The 14,986-nt window shown below is 39.3% G+C and overlaps 1 protein-coding gene across 6 annotated transcripts in view; it reads left to right on the top strand.

Moving 5' to 3' along the window:
• Nt5b (5' nucleotidase B) overlaps positions 1–14,986 on the top strand; it is a 186,625-nt gene that overhangs the window by 86,873 nt on the left and 84,766 nt on the right. Inside the window, exon 1 of one of the 6 annotated variants that reach the window (XM_069821772.1) lies at positions 3,020–3,275. The exons of the other annotated variants lie outside the window; for them this stretch is intronic. Within the exon in view, the coding sequence (XP_069677873.1) occupies positions 3,196–3,275 (80 nt within the window). The 5' untranslated portion in view covers positions 3,020–3,195. Of the gene's footprint in view, positions 1–3,019; positions 3,276–14,986 lie in introns of those variants that run through there. 6 annotated transcript variants of the gene reach the window in all.

The following is a 14,986-nucleotide window of genomic DNA, read 5'->3' as shown; positions in this document are numbered from 1 at the left end:
CATTACGCGTACACTTTGTTGTAAAACGTTTTTAGTAAGCAAATATAAAGATATTTCAGGTGGAAAAGTTTATTAGATCATTCACTATATTAGTGACTTTCATGTTTTTTTTTCTTTTCCTAATGTTGACATTTGTTGGAACCTGAACATCTCTAATCTTTTCTTAATTCTGGCTGCCTGCTGATAACGGTGTAAGCTGGGTTAGACCCATTTGTTATTCCCTGTATTATTTATGCATGCTGTATATTTTGTAATGTAAATTTCAATGCTGTTACTAGATACTGTTTGAGTTATGTTGGCGGGGCCCCACTGTTTTTCTTTTTTGTCAATAAAATATTGTTGTTAACCTTGTGTTTGTATGTGCTGTTTCTACAGTAATTATTGTAAGCTTGGACGCCTCTATAGTTCGCCTCTTTAAAAAGCCACCCTTTAAGAAAACACATCAGTCTCTTGCACAGTATTTTTGTGGCTTCTGCAACTCGTTAGCTATCCACATTCATATCCTGATTCACGGGGGGTTGGGTCCAAATATATCTGCTCTCTAGTTGAAGCATTCCGTTTATCGACTACAGTGGGCTCCATTGTATGGCATATTTTGGCCAGACTTCCGTCGTACTTGAATGTGTCATTTGTTGGCCGTGAGTTCCGTATTTGACCGTCTCTGACGTAAAAGACATGCCAGTGCAAATATCTCTTCTTTGAAACCCGTGACCAACTGGCTAGCGGCTTTCCCTTTCACCATGGAGACCTGGTTCTATCCCTGCCTGGATCAAGGTGGGATTTGTGATGGACAAATTGGATGCTGAGGGGTTTTTCTAGGGGTTCATCTGTTTCCCCCTCATCATTATACCAACACTTTATAATCATCCTTTACTTAGTGACGTTCAAAGTCAGTCCACCAGAACAAATAAATGGCTAGAAGTATTTTTAAATAGGTTATTTTACGACGCTTTATCAACATCTTAAGTTATTTAGCGTCTGAATGAGATGAAGGTGATAAAGCCGGTGAAATGAGTCCGGGGTCCAGCACCGAAAGTTACCCAGCACGTGCTCATATTGGGTTGAGGGAAACCCCCGGAAAAAACCTCAACTAGGTAACTTGCCCCGACCGGTAATCGAACCCGGACCACCTGGTTTCGCGGCCAGTTGCGCTAGCCGTTACTCCACAATGACAATGACTAGAAAGATGAACAAGTTGTACTTGTATTTAATCAGGTCTATTAAAAATAATATCCTCTCTTTGTGGATTAAAGGGGAAGTTGAACAGTAGTGTCTTTGTGGATTATAGAGGAAGTTGAACAGTAGCATCTTTGTGGATTATAGGGGAAGTTGAACAGTAGGCCTAGTGTCTTTGTGGATTATAGGGGAAGTTGAACAATAGCATCTTTGTGGATTATATAAGTTGAACAGTAGCGTCTTTGTACAATGTATTGAGGCTCCCGAAAATGTTACATACTACATTTATTACTTGAAGTAATTTTCAAAACGTCTCTTGTCCACCTAATAACAAAAATGAGCTTGCTGTGTCCATGCATTCTTAGCTGTCCATAGCTACAACTGTCACGATTTGTCTTCAAAACACACTCTAAACCACTAAAATCTTGCGTTAAAAGTGACTATTGGAATCAAACTGACTCTTGTCCACAAGAAAATTGCGACAGAATATTAGTTTCAGCTTTGAAATCAAAGGCTCTGGTGCTTCGATTTGATTCTAAATGCGCCCAACCTCTTTGGTTTCATAATGTCTCTTGCGTAGCTGGTAATAAATTTTAGACTTAAAAACGTTTTTCGTTATTTGCCACAAAGTTATGGGAATGAACAACATTCGTTTTGAAAATAAGTCCTCACTTCTAAAGTGTTCGGAATTTATAAAATGTAATATTTAATTGTTATATCTGTTTCGACCAACCTACCCCATAATCTCCTAGCCTAGATGCCTCATAAGTGGTGCCTTGTTGGTATCACGTCTTATGAGGTTCAGATCTATCTTCGGACGGTATACTAAACAACAACATATCAGTTCTCTATTTTATTGTAATCACACAATATAGTGCGGAAGGAATTATACCAATTATTGCCTTCTGCATTATGTGAATGAAGGACATCACAGAACACCCAATCCCGTCTACGGAAGATTAATTTCTTCCATTGCCCATGCCGGGAATCGAATCACGGACCGGTGGGAAGCGCACACGCTATCCACGTTAGTCACAATGCCGGACATCCTGAAGGAAAATACTCTGAACTATCACGGTGTTCATATGGTTCGGAATATTTCGATAAATCTGTGCTGTGGTGATTTTTATTCAAAACGAGTCATTGATATTAATTTAACAAAGCTGGTGATCTAAAATGTAATCTGATCAAGTTGAACCTTCGTTGAACGGTATTTTATATTCATTACAGGTGAATGTGTGTTCAGACCTTGAGGATACCAGAAATATGAGACATTGTGTTGCCAGTATCCTGTTCAGCATAATTATATTCCTGTCCTCCTCCCTCCCTTCCACCCTGATGCTGGTCTCTTTTATAAATATTTACCCTGATAAATGATAATTTAACTAAGTTTGGTCGTTATCTTTTATTGACGTCACTTTCGTAGCAAGCTCCTATTTTGCTGGATGGCAGACATAGTCCGATACTCCAGATTTCATCGAAAACCATTCTAGATCAAGATTACCCCCACTTGCAGTACACCACCACATTATCCATCAAGGATAGCCCACAAACCGTGACTTGTCATTTCCCTAAAACCTGTTATTTTAGGATATCTCCGTAATAAATTTGGCCCTCTGCCACTGAGTTCTTTTTGCAACTCTCATGGAAGATACAGTCAATTCCTAGATGCGCGTTTGTAAACAAAATTCCTAGCACAGTTGCAGTTGTTCCACATCAACATCACAGTTCTTCGTACTACAATCCCCTCCCCCCTCCACTAACCTGGTCTCACTCCTTCCGCTATTTAGTTTCACGGCATCGGCTGTTGATTATTGCGTAAGTGCGGTGTGTAGTCGGAGGCGACAGTCCCATAATACACAGCAAACGCACACGGCAAGGCCAGCGAGTTGACTTTTCGTCAGCTGTGTGTCAGTGAGTTCTGTTCAGTAGTGGACCTTCTGCCAGCGGGATAGCTAGCAGGCTTCTGGTTCAAGTGCATAGCGCGAGTGAGTGGCAAACAGACAACAATAGACAGCGATGTTGATCAAGGATCTCGCCGAGATGGTGGCGATGAATGGACAGAACGGTGATGTGTTACGAGCTAACGCAGTAAATGAGTAAGTTTTCATGTCGTTCGTCAGATTTATTCGACCGTGAGCTTATGTCAAAGCAGTGTTCGATGTTTGAAATTTCGCTTATGAGATCGTCGACATTTTTAAAGTCCGTACATGTGTATAGCAATGTTTGAAGTCATTGATGGATTAAATATAATTGGCATATTTTTCAACAGACTTTTAATCTACTGTAGTCCAAGAGAATCTGTTTGGATTACGTTTGAATGTTGAAAGTTACCGGAGTACCAAACTGTCAAAATGCTTCGAATACATATAGGCTATGAAATTCGCCCAAAAACATTTTTGTTGTGTATAATAACCATATACAGTAAGTAGGAAACAGTGCTGACTGACATTAGTTTCAACTGTCACAGATTATAGCCTACCGTACTGCATTTCTTCGAAATTATATTTTGTCGGTAACTACTTAATCTCTAATAATTTTGTAACCTATTGTACGCATGTCAGTTGTTAAATACAACTATATTTTTATTTTAGGCCTAGTTTAAACAATTGTGCTGTCACTTGAAAGAATATGATTTTAAATGCTTACTCGTTTGCTAAAAAAATTATTACCTACCGAAATTGAAGGCTCATATCATAGTTCTTTTCATTAATTTAATCAGAGTTTCCAATTTTCAGCGGTTTTAGAAATCTATGTGACTGTGATCCGCAACTGGATATTGTAAATACTGTTTGGAGTTCTGTGTATTATTTTATGTAGTTGCCTGTACGACTTGTGTTTATACAGCGTATTACGTTGCTGTGTATACAAACTCGACATTACTGGGTATTCTCTTTATGGAGCATTACAGTACCGTGTGTGAAGTAAAACAAAGGTAGAACGTATTTATGTATTTGGCGGGTTTTGTATAGCACACGACACTGAAGGTTTTTTTTTGACGAAAAAAATGGAAAACATTTTCAGAGGGAAGATAATTTGGAATGGGAAGAATTCGTCTAGAACGTCAGGTGACTTGAAAACTTATTAGAAAATAGGTAAAAATAGAAAAGAATTGAACTGGGTAGATAACCTAAACGTGAAGTCATACATACCGTAAACAAAAGACGAACTGAGCGGCGATGCCAATTTCTCACCGGAATAAGGGTGGAAAGTAGTTGTGAATATGGTGGCCGGCGTAGAGGCTGAACCAGGCTTTTTGGTAGGCATGAAAATAGGAAGCGAGTTTTCGTTTCTTGTATCAGTGACAGGTTAGGTTTGGTTAAGGTTTTTGGTCCGCCTGGCATATACACATTTTGATCTGTGAGTATGGATAGATCTCCTTTGGGTAACGCAGTTATACAGAAATATTTTTGTTCTATGAATGATACAATTTGGATTTAGTGCTGTATAGTTTTTAATATTTAGTTATTGAAATGTATTTCAATTTATTGGAAAAGTAATTTCATTGAAAATTTTCAAGTTGTACTCAGCAGTCTCTCGATTACTATGCTTGTCGTCAAAACCGATCACGGATGATGGATTTAACGGGCGATAAAATTCTTCGCATGGCTTCCTCCGAGAGGTAAGTAAAGTCAAGAAGTCCGGTTTGTAAATTACGACAGGTTGAAGAATCCTGTCCCTGATACAGGGCTTCAGGCAACATTTCGTGACCATTTCTTTCCTCACGAGTTGAAATCGTAGTTAATCTACTACAACTACTATTATCCTGCTATGAATATATTAAGGAAATAGTGTGTTTTTTTAGGCATTTTGTTATTGACCAATTAAATTCGCTATCTATAGCTGTTATTGATTGTTGACCAATTCAAATTCGTAATCTGGACACATTATTGAACCCTCCTCGGGATTCGAGAATGGATATTCTTTAAGTTCTGTCGGTATGTGCGTGTCCGTGTACGTGTAGTCTGCCGTTCTTGCAGGATATCAAACCGTCACCAAACTATTTCCTGACGTCCAGAAAATTTGCGATCTAATCTCAAACTAGAGTGACGCATGCGCAGTTCTGCTTTACTTTTATTCACTGGACTGGCTACACACGTACTTTTTGCATTTATATTTTGTGTTTCAATTATTATTATTATTATTATTATTATTATTATTATTATTATTATTATATTATTTATATTTTATGTTATGTTTCCATGCTTATCTATATTGGTTATTAAAACATACTGTAAAATTTAATATAATCATTATACGAGATTAGTAACTATTTTACAGTATAACTCGCTGCAGAAACAAATCTTATGTCTTCTTAGTAATACGACGTTGCCGCTTCTTATGAAAGACTCACGTCAGTTTTGTATGCGCTTTACAAAGAATGAAATAAAACAGAAAGAAGTGACTCCCTGGGAGCAAGATCACTTGCACGTGTCCGCCCTACTCCCGGTGTTAAGCAAACACAGATGATTTTATAATAAAGATAGCTGTTGTTTATTGTAAGGGAGAGTTTTTAAGCTTGGCACATGTTGTAGGGTAAAGTTGCCTAATTCCCTGATACGTTTCTTTCACTGAATGTCACGGGGTTGGGTATCTTGCTAGGAAGTTCACCGATGTCTCAAAAGTAGGCGAAAGATACTCTCTTTCGAGAAAGATGTCTGGCGCTATGGTCGAACGGAAAAGCTTTGACTGACATTCAATTTTAAAAAAGTATCACGGGATTAAGGATATCACGGAAATAGACATCTTTACCCTACTTAACCTATGCCTATTTTCCTTTCTTGCGACGTAAGGATGGCTTTGCTTGTAGGGGTACTGTAAGATATCCCTCTGAATTGCAACGAAGACTGGAAGTAATTTATTGCAGTCGATCGAAAGGGTGGGGTTCTTTTCCCTAAAGTTTTGAAACACAAATCGGGTTCCAAACCTCGCACGGCCCGCGGTGGATATAAATTCCTTGCACGAGTGTGGGCAGGATAGATGGAGTTTAAACTAAGAAATCGATTGATGGTCCAGTTTAAGCCAGCCAAGGACTCCAGCCCACTCCCATGCATTGCGAAACCGTTGTGCTTGGGATCCATGAACTTACAACTTCAGTTTAATGAATGCATTGGGAAAAAATGTTAACGAGTCTTGGGGTATCGCGTAGGTATTGTCACCGAACCTTTGAATGGTAATGCATACGAGTTCAATATTATGGGTGGCGGACAAAAGAATTTTTCATTGTTGAAGAATGACAGCCGGAAACAGCGCGTATTGTCAACCCTTCGGCGATGTCATCTTGCTGAAGGCGACAGATAAAAAGGAAGCTCCTTACAAACCAGACGTACCTACAGTATATGCACACCGGTAGCCTATATAATTATTATGAGTGAGCTCACTTTGCTTTGAGTGGCGTGACTGCCCAAATAAAACTGAAGAGGATGGTACTTCAGACAGACGCTGTCAACATATCAATCACTTTCGTACTTCGACCTTCTGAGCTGAAACTTATTATCTCTCGTATTATAATGCACAGTTTTTGTTCTACAATAGTTGTTTCGCACGTAAAAAATGTCTTATTCTTCATTGAGTCGGAGTGATCATTTGCTTTTCTTTATGCTATTCTCAGACACTTGTGACACTAAACAGGGCTGTGCTGTGTACATTTAGGTCATGTTTGACGTACGTGTTAGCAACACAGTCATCTCTAGGGGAATAAATTTTCTCACGTGGAAACTAGTACAATCTATGTTGCCGTGATTTAGGTTACTTCCCGTTGGAGTTGCATTGCGGGACAATAAAATTACTTTTAAAGTATAAAAAAGAGGCATGACAGCCCATGAATAATTAAAAGATTCGCAGGTTCCTCTCACTTAGTTATTTGACACTATATCTGGCATAATCAAAGATTCATTAAAGATTCTACATCATTTATATTTTTCCCAGCAAAAATGAAATGAGATAAAAATAATTATGAAAATTATTTGAAGATAAATATAACATCCATTATTTAATTATATTATGGACGTTTTTTTTTTACATTTTATTGGATTTCAGGACTCCTGAGGTCATAGATGGTAATTTCGCTTATGTGAAATTTTAATTAATAAAAATATGTACATTAATAGTTCAAAATATGTCCCTTTTCGTTATTCATATTTCCATTCAGACAGTCTAGTCACCCTAAATGTCAACGATACGCTACTAAAATGTGTTTGAACATCGATCAGAATATAGTTTTAAGTAAGTTTAATTTTATTGCTATCCGTTTTGAAACGACTCTTCTTCCGGCTCCCAAACGTCAACGTTGCCTTTGTGATGTCCTTGATAAGCTTTCGAGGGTCGGACCCAGAACAGATCATGCTCTGGGACTCATAGCATCCCGTTATGCGCTATATATATATATATATATATATATATATATATATATATATATATATATAATATATTTTTCATAGTTTTCTGCCCAAGGGCAAGTTTTTCATTGCAAACCCAGCATTCTCCAATCTTTCCTATTTTCAGCATTCCTCTTAGTATCCGCATTTGATCCGTGTATCTTAATGTCGTCTATCATCTGATATTTTTTCTGTCCCCAACTCTAATCCCGTTCACCATTCCTTCCAGTGTATCCTTCAATAGGTAGTTTTTTTTGTCAGCCAGTGACCCAACTAATTCCTTTTTTCTCTTCCTGATCAGTTTGAGCATCATTCTTTCTTCACCCACTCTCTCAAACACAGCTTCATTTTTTATTCTGTCTGTCCATTTCACACGCTCCACCCTTCTCCATATCCACATTTCAAATGAGTCTAGTCGCTTCACTTCGTCGTAATGTCCATGTTTCTGCACCATATAATGCCACACTACACACAAAGCACTTCACTATTCTCTTCCTTAGTTATTTGTCCAGAGGTTCGCAGAAGATACTCCCTTTTCTATTAAAAGCTTCCTTTGCCATTGCTATCCTCCTTTTGACTTCCTGGCAGCAGCTCATGTTATTGATTATAGTACACCACAAGTATTTGAAGCTGCCCACATGCTCTTTTGGCTCATTTAGAATTCTCACATTTACCTTCTTTATTTTTCTTCCGATAACCATGGTCTTCGTCTTGTCTGCATGTATCTTCATCCCATATACTGTTCACAGCTGTCATTTAATTGCAGTAGCATGCCCCTTAGTATCGTCTCATCTTCTGTTAACAACGCCATATCATCAGCAAATATTATGCATTTTATTCTTCTTCCTCCTACTATTATCCCTCCCATGTTCTGAAAACAGTTTTATATCCCAAAGAACAAGAACCATATATATAGTATATTCGTGAATCCGACGCTGACAGGCTGGCCATTCTACCTCAGTCGTGACTGAGGCAGGTTTCATCTCCGGATAGAACCAGATAAACTCTAGATACTAGAGCCCCAAGCACTGAGAACTTACACCATCATCGAAAACCCTGAAAATTTCATCCCACTTAACTATTACAGATAATAGACGAAGCGGCGGAAGAAGCGGAGATTTAGTGGAATGAAAGAGGGAAGTGGGATTACCTCGAGAAAATCCCTCTGCATCGTATGCATTATCCATCCTAAATTCCATTAAGAACAGGTCTGGGATAGTACTCAGGTCGCTTAAATGCAGGGCCAATCCTGAGTCTCATATCTTTCCCAATAAGCTGTAGTCCCATTGATTCCTGGATGTCAATTTTTTTCTAAGTTAGCCTATTCTGAATTCGATGCAATTCATTTTATGATCCCTTTTGGCAGTCTTTATTTATGCGTTAAACGTGCCAGTAAGAAAGTAGTTGGCTTTCTTTATATGTTCGGTATTTTATTTGTATGCGAAGGATCCTGAGTGTGGTGACAGATAAAGCTATGACATTATGACTGAATAAAATGCTGAAAATATCCTTAACTTAGTCTTAAGTCGGTATGTGATTGTCACCATGTACTGTGGATTTATTTTATGGATTGGGAATGTTTCAATTACAGGAGAAGATGGTAGTGGTTATTTAACGATCTCTCTAAATGCAGAGGCAGTTTTTAGAGCTATGATCTTATTTGTAGGAAATAGCTAAATGGTGGATGTGAATGGCAAAGACGTTCGGACTAATCTTGAGTAAACTTTCTGGTATAACCGACTTTATGCCGCCGCCGGAGGTTGAAGTCCGTGTGGCTGGATCTGAGGAAGAGAGCTTTATGACGTAGTATGTCATTATCAGTTTCCAGTGACAGTTTTAGCGGGCGAGCTAGATATAAACATTTTATTTCTTCCTTTAAAAATAGAGATTTCCTTGAAATGAGTAAGCGAAAACGGAAACCACGCCTCAGTGAATTCTTACAGGTCAATAATATAATTGCTATCGCAGCCGAAGTGATAGTGTCTGCGGGCAAATACGTAACAACGTGCAAGACTTTGTAATATAAATAATTTTATTGCATTCACATTTTTTAGTTACGTTGCATTATTTTATATAATATGTAATGGTGCTGTTAGAAAGTTGTGTTTTTTATTTGGTAATTTAACGAAGCTATGTCAACTACTAGATTATGTACCATCGATGAGGATGGTCGTAGTGAGATGATAATTAGCGAGATGAGGCCGTTAGTTCGCCAGAGATTACCTGGTATTCGCCTTACGGTTGGGGAAAATCTCGGACAAAACCAACCAGATAATTGGCCCAAGCGGGAATCGAACCCACACCCGAACGCAACTCCGGATCAGCAGGCAAGGGCCTCAAACGACTGAGCTACGCCGGTGACTGAAAGTTGTGTTAACGAAATAATTATTTACACTATCAATTAATGGGAGGATGTCATAGCAATCATCTGGAAATACCTACGTTGTTGAAAGCTGTTGTTAGTCACTATTGCCTAATGGTAGCCTATTACTGTAATTCCTATCATATTACAAAATTATTGGCGTAAAGGATAATTGGAGATTCAAAATACACTGTTACCCACCGGCATAGCTCAGTCGGCTAAGGTGCTTGCCTGCCGATCCGAAGTTGCACTGAGGCGCGAGTTCGATTCCCGCTTGAGTTGATTACTTGGTTGGAGTTTTCCCGAGGCTTTCCACAAGCATAAGGCGAATGTCAGGTAATCTTTGGCGAATCCTCGGTCTGATCTTGCCAAATACCATCTCATTATCACCAATCTCATTTACCCTAAATAACCTAGTAGGCCTAATTGATACAGCGTCGTTAAATAAGCAACAAAAATACACTGTTGCCACAGAAATGGAGAAAGAATGCACTTTGGCCACGCTGGACGTGAATAGCCCACGTTGTCTCTACGGCCTATGCTGTAAGCAAATCATATTTCTGGCCTGACTTTGAAAAGCTCAGCGCATCCTACAATAATTAATTATTATATTCTGCGAAATTTAATTGTAGGCCTATATAGTGTCCTAAAAAGTTGCAATACATTATAATTAACCTATAAAAAAATTTGTAACAAAATATCCAATTCACTAGCGTTGTACACCGCAGGGTATTTGACCGAGTTCATTTATTAGCATTTTTAAATGGCATGTGTTCGTCACCTCCACGTGGATAACTAACAGTGTTGCTAATTACTTTACTGCTCCAATCAAAAGAAAGTGGTACTTGTTCTCTGCCGATAATTTTTTAGCATTTTCAAATGATATGGATTTATCACCTCCACGTGAATAAATAACACTGCAAAAAAGACTTATCAAACATAAGGGAGCCTCTTGTCTGAACGCTGCGAATATTACCTCTCAAGTGAATGAAGCTGATTTAATTATGTATATACCACATTATGGACACAGTAGACATCCAATGTTAATTGTCAAATAATTACTTTTTTTAAACGATACAGCGTGATTTAAATACTGTAATTTATTTTATATTTTAATATATATGACCGCCGTTGTGGCTATGTGGATAGCGTGCGCGTTTCTTAAGCAATTGGTCCGAGATTCGATTTTCGGCGTGGGCAATGGGAGAAATTTATCCTACATCCACAGGACTGGGTGTTTGTCCATTGTCTTGTGATTGCTCTATGTCAGCGGTCATCAGCACAGAACACCCTGGGGCTAGCGTCTCTTACCCGCGGAGAACACACTGCCCTATGGTGCAATTCGTAGCTGCTAGCGTGTATGCTCTCTATCTCTTCCTGCTGCATGACGGGGCACACGGGACGGCTCCGCTTACCCTTTACCCATTTGAGCGAGTGCTGATGACCACTGCTCTATGTCGTCTGTGCGGTGGCCCTGCGTCATGCCGATCCCATGTCCGGGGAGGCCCGCATTTGTGAGATGTCTAGTGTGCGAACTAAAGACTCTCCCTCCCCTATCCGAAATGACGTGTAAGTCGGATAAAAGAGTTGATTAAACAGAGTAAGAAATTATATATAGAAAAATCTCTTCACTCAAGAATATTAATCAAACTCATTAAGGTGTGAAGGGCTTTTTCGTCTGTTTTTTTTTTATACTTAAATCCAGTTGAAGTAGAATATCATGCCCCCCCCCTTCCTTTATAGAATAGGTAATTGAAGATACAAGACTAAGTTTGAGCTGGGCGTACTGAGATATCTTTTCCTAGACCGCCACTGTCAGTGTTCTGTAAATGGACACATTATACAGTATGAAGTCTTTTATTGCCGAGAATCGACCCTATTTATAACAGGTGGAAAAAGAGGTTGTATGTGCCAGAAATTCTTTACGGGGATAGCGAGAGTGGGCGATATTTGCGAGAGGGAAAAGGCGTAGACGTTGCTTGACATTTGTAATTTGACTTTTGAAGAGAAACATTTTAGTGACATGCGAGCTAATCTCTCTGACGATCGAAGAGCAAGGACGCCCGAGCTTGCAGCCCACATTGCGTCTCATATTTTGAACAAAATTAGTAACGCACCGCCTGCTTGTTGAAGTTGAAATTTGACGCAAATATCAGCTGCGTTCATATTAATTATGAGACATGCGTATTAAAAGTGTGGAACTTGCAAACGTATTTACCGACCAGTGAAGTCGAGTTGGTTTAGTTGTTGAGCAATTGGCGAAGAAAGTGAAAGAGAGCAGCAGATTCATTTACGGGCAGCAGAAGGGATTTTTCTTTTCATTTGAACTTCCAGAAAGGCTGAGAAACCACTTAACCGGAACGTTACGTAGAATGCCACGGCGGTAAATATGGTGATGATGATTATTATAGTATTGTTATATTGTTATGAATATTCCTGTGTTCTGCACTAGAATTATTCAAACAGTGAATTACTTAAGGTCATTCATTGTTGAACTAAGTTATAGGTTATGTTATTTTTTAGCTATGCAACATATTGCAAGCTGATCGACTACCGGCAACTACTTTCGCTTCTACCGCGAGACCTAAGGCAGTGGTGACCAACTTAGCTGCTCTTTACAGTGCCAGCGCTCTGACCTTTCGTCCAGACGGCCCGGGTTCGATTCCCGGAAAGGTCGTGATGAAATTTGTGGTGTACAAAGCAGACGTAGAGAATTTTTCTCAGAGTACTCCCGTTTCCCTCTATCATTCCACCAACACTCACCACCTCCCCCTCTTATTTCATCTATCGTCTGCAATAGTAAATTAGGCTGGGGTGAAGTAAGGATAGTACGGGTGTCCGATGCTGATGTAGGAAGGGCTTGGGGCTCATCAGGCTATTCGCATGCGGATGGAACCTTCCTCTATCAGGGGATGAGGCAGGATGGTCCACCTGTCAGCGTCGGCTGATCAGAAAAGAGCTAGGGACTGCGGGCCCCTGGGGATTATCAGGCTACTCGTCCGCGAAGCGGGATCTGGCTATGAGGAGCTGAGGCAGGATGACCCGTCTGTCAGCGTCGGATTCACGAATTCAATCAAGGCCACCTGTCGGACTTGGATAATCATCACATTATAAGAACGCACAATGAGCCAAACTGTGTCTAAGTGTACGTAGCCCACGTAAAAGCCAAACTAAGCCAAGCCAGCTGCTCCTCTTACAAGCAAAGAAGTACGTCATTGGCATTGAAAGCAAGCCAGATGCAGGAATCCCAGCGTTGGAGTGATAATTTTATCATGTGGGAGATAAGAGATGAGGAACTTCGAGTGTTATCGTTCGTATCCATATAGGCCCTACCCAAAACATGTTAAGCACATAGGTCGAGTTTCGTCTTTGTTGCAGCAACATGCTGGGGAAGGAATGTACTTCGGGTAAATATGTATAGTCCGAGCGTCCAATTAATACCCGGCGGAAGGCTTTGTATTGGATATATAGCCTACATATTTTTTTGCACGCATCGGTACTGACTTATATGTATAGACCGAGCGTCCAATTAATACCCGGCCGAAGGCTTTGTATTGGATATAATATATAGCCTATCTATTTTTTTTTGCACGCATCAGTACTGACTAATATGTATAGACCGAGCGTCCAATTAATACCTGGCGGAAGGCTTTGTATTGGATATATAGCCTATATATTTTTTTTTGCACGCGTCAGTACTGACTAATATGTATAGACCGAGCGTCCAATTAATACCCGGCGGAAGGCTTTGTATTGGATATTTAGCCTATATATTTTTTTTGCACGCATCAATACTGACTAATATGTGTAGACCGAGCGTCCAATTAATACCCGGCGAAAGGCTTTGTATTGGATGTGTAGCTAACATATTTTTTTTTTTTTTGCACGCATCAATACTGACTAATATGTATAGACCGAGCGTCCAATTAATACCCGGCGGAAGGCTTTGTATTGGATATATAGCCTATATATTTTCTTGCACGCATCAATACTGACTAATATGTATAGACCGAGCGTCCAATTAATACCCGGCGGAAGGCTTTGTATTGGATGTGTAGCTAACATATTTTTTTTTTTTGCACGCATCAATACTGACTAATATGTATAGACCGAGCGTCCAATTAATACCCGGCGAAAGGCTTTGTATTGGATGTGTAGCTAACATATTTTTTTTTTTGCACGCATCAATACTGACTAATATGTGTAGACCGAGCGTCCAATTAATACCCGGCGAAAGGCTTTGTATTGGATGTGTAGCTAACATATTTTTTTTTTGCACGCATCAATACTGACTAATATGTATAGACCGAGCGTCCAATTAATACCCGGCGGAAGGCTTTGTATTGGATATATAGCCTATATATTTTCTTGCACGCATCAATACTGACTAATATGTATAGACCGAGCGTCCAATTAATACCCGGCGGAAGGCTTTGTATTGGATATATAGCCTATATATATTTTTTGCACGCATCAGTACTGACTAATATGTATAGACCATCGTCCAATTAATACCCGGCGGAAGGCTTTGTATTGGATATATAGCCTATATATTTTTTTGCACGCATCAATACTGACTAATATGTATAGACCGAGCGTCCAATTAATACCCGGCCGAAGGCTTTGTATTGGATATAATATATAGCCTATCTATTTTTTTGCACGCATCAGTACTGACTAATATGTATAGACCTTCGTCCAATTAATACCCGGCGGAAGGCTTTGTATTGGATATATAGCCTATATATTTTTTGCACGCATCAATACTGACTAATATGTATAGACCGAGCGTCCAATTAATACCCGGCGGAAGGCTTTGTATTGGATATATAGCCTATATATTTTTTTGCACGCATCAATACTGACTAATATGTATAGACCGAGCGTCCAATTAATACCCGGCCGAAGGCTTTGTATTGGATATAATATATAGCCTATCTATTTTTTTGCACGCATCAGTACTGACTAATATGTATAGACATTCGTCCAATTAATACCCGGCGGAAGGCTTTGTATTGGATATATAGCCTATATATTTTTTGCACGCATCAATACTGACTAATATGTATAG

The sequence above is a fragment of the Periplaneta americana genome, chromosome 3 (assembly GCF_040183065.1).
Source record: "Periplaneta americana isolate PAMFEO1 chromosome 3, P.americana_PAMFEO1_priV1, whole genome shotgun sequence".
In the NCBI taxonomy this organism is placed as follows: Eukaryota; Metazoa; Arthropoda; class Insecta; order Blattodea; family Blattidae; genus Periplaneta; species Periplaneta americana.
Note: the sequence above shows the minus strand (reverse complement) of the source record. Positions and strands in the feature narration are given on the sequence as shown.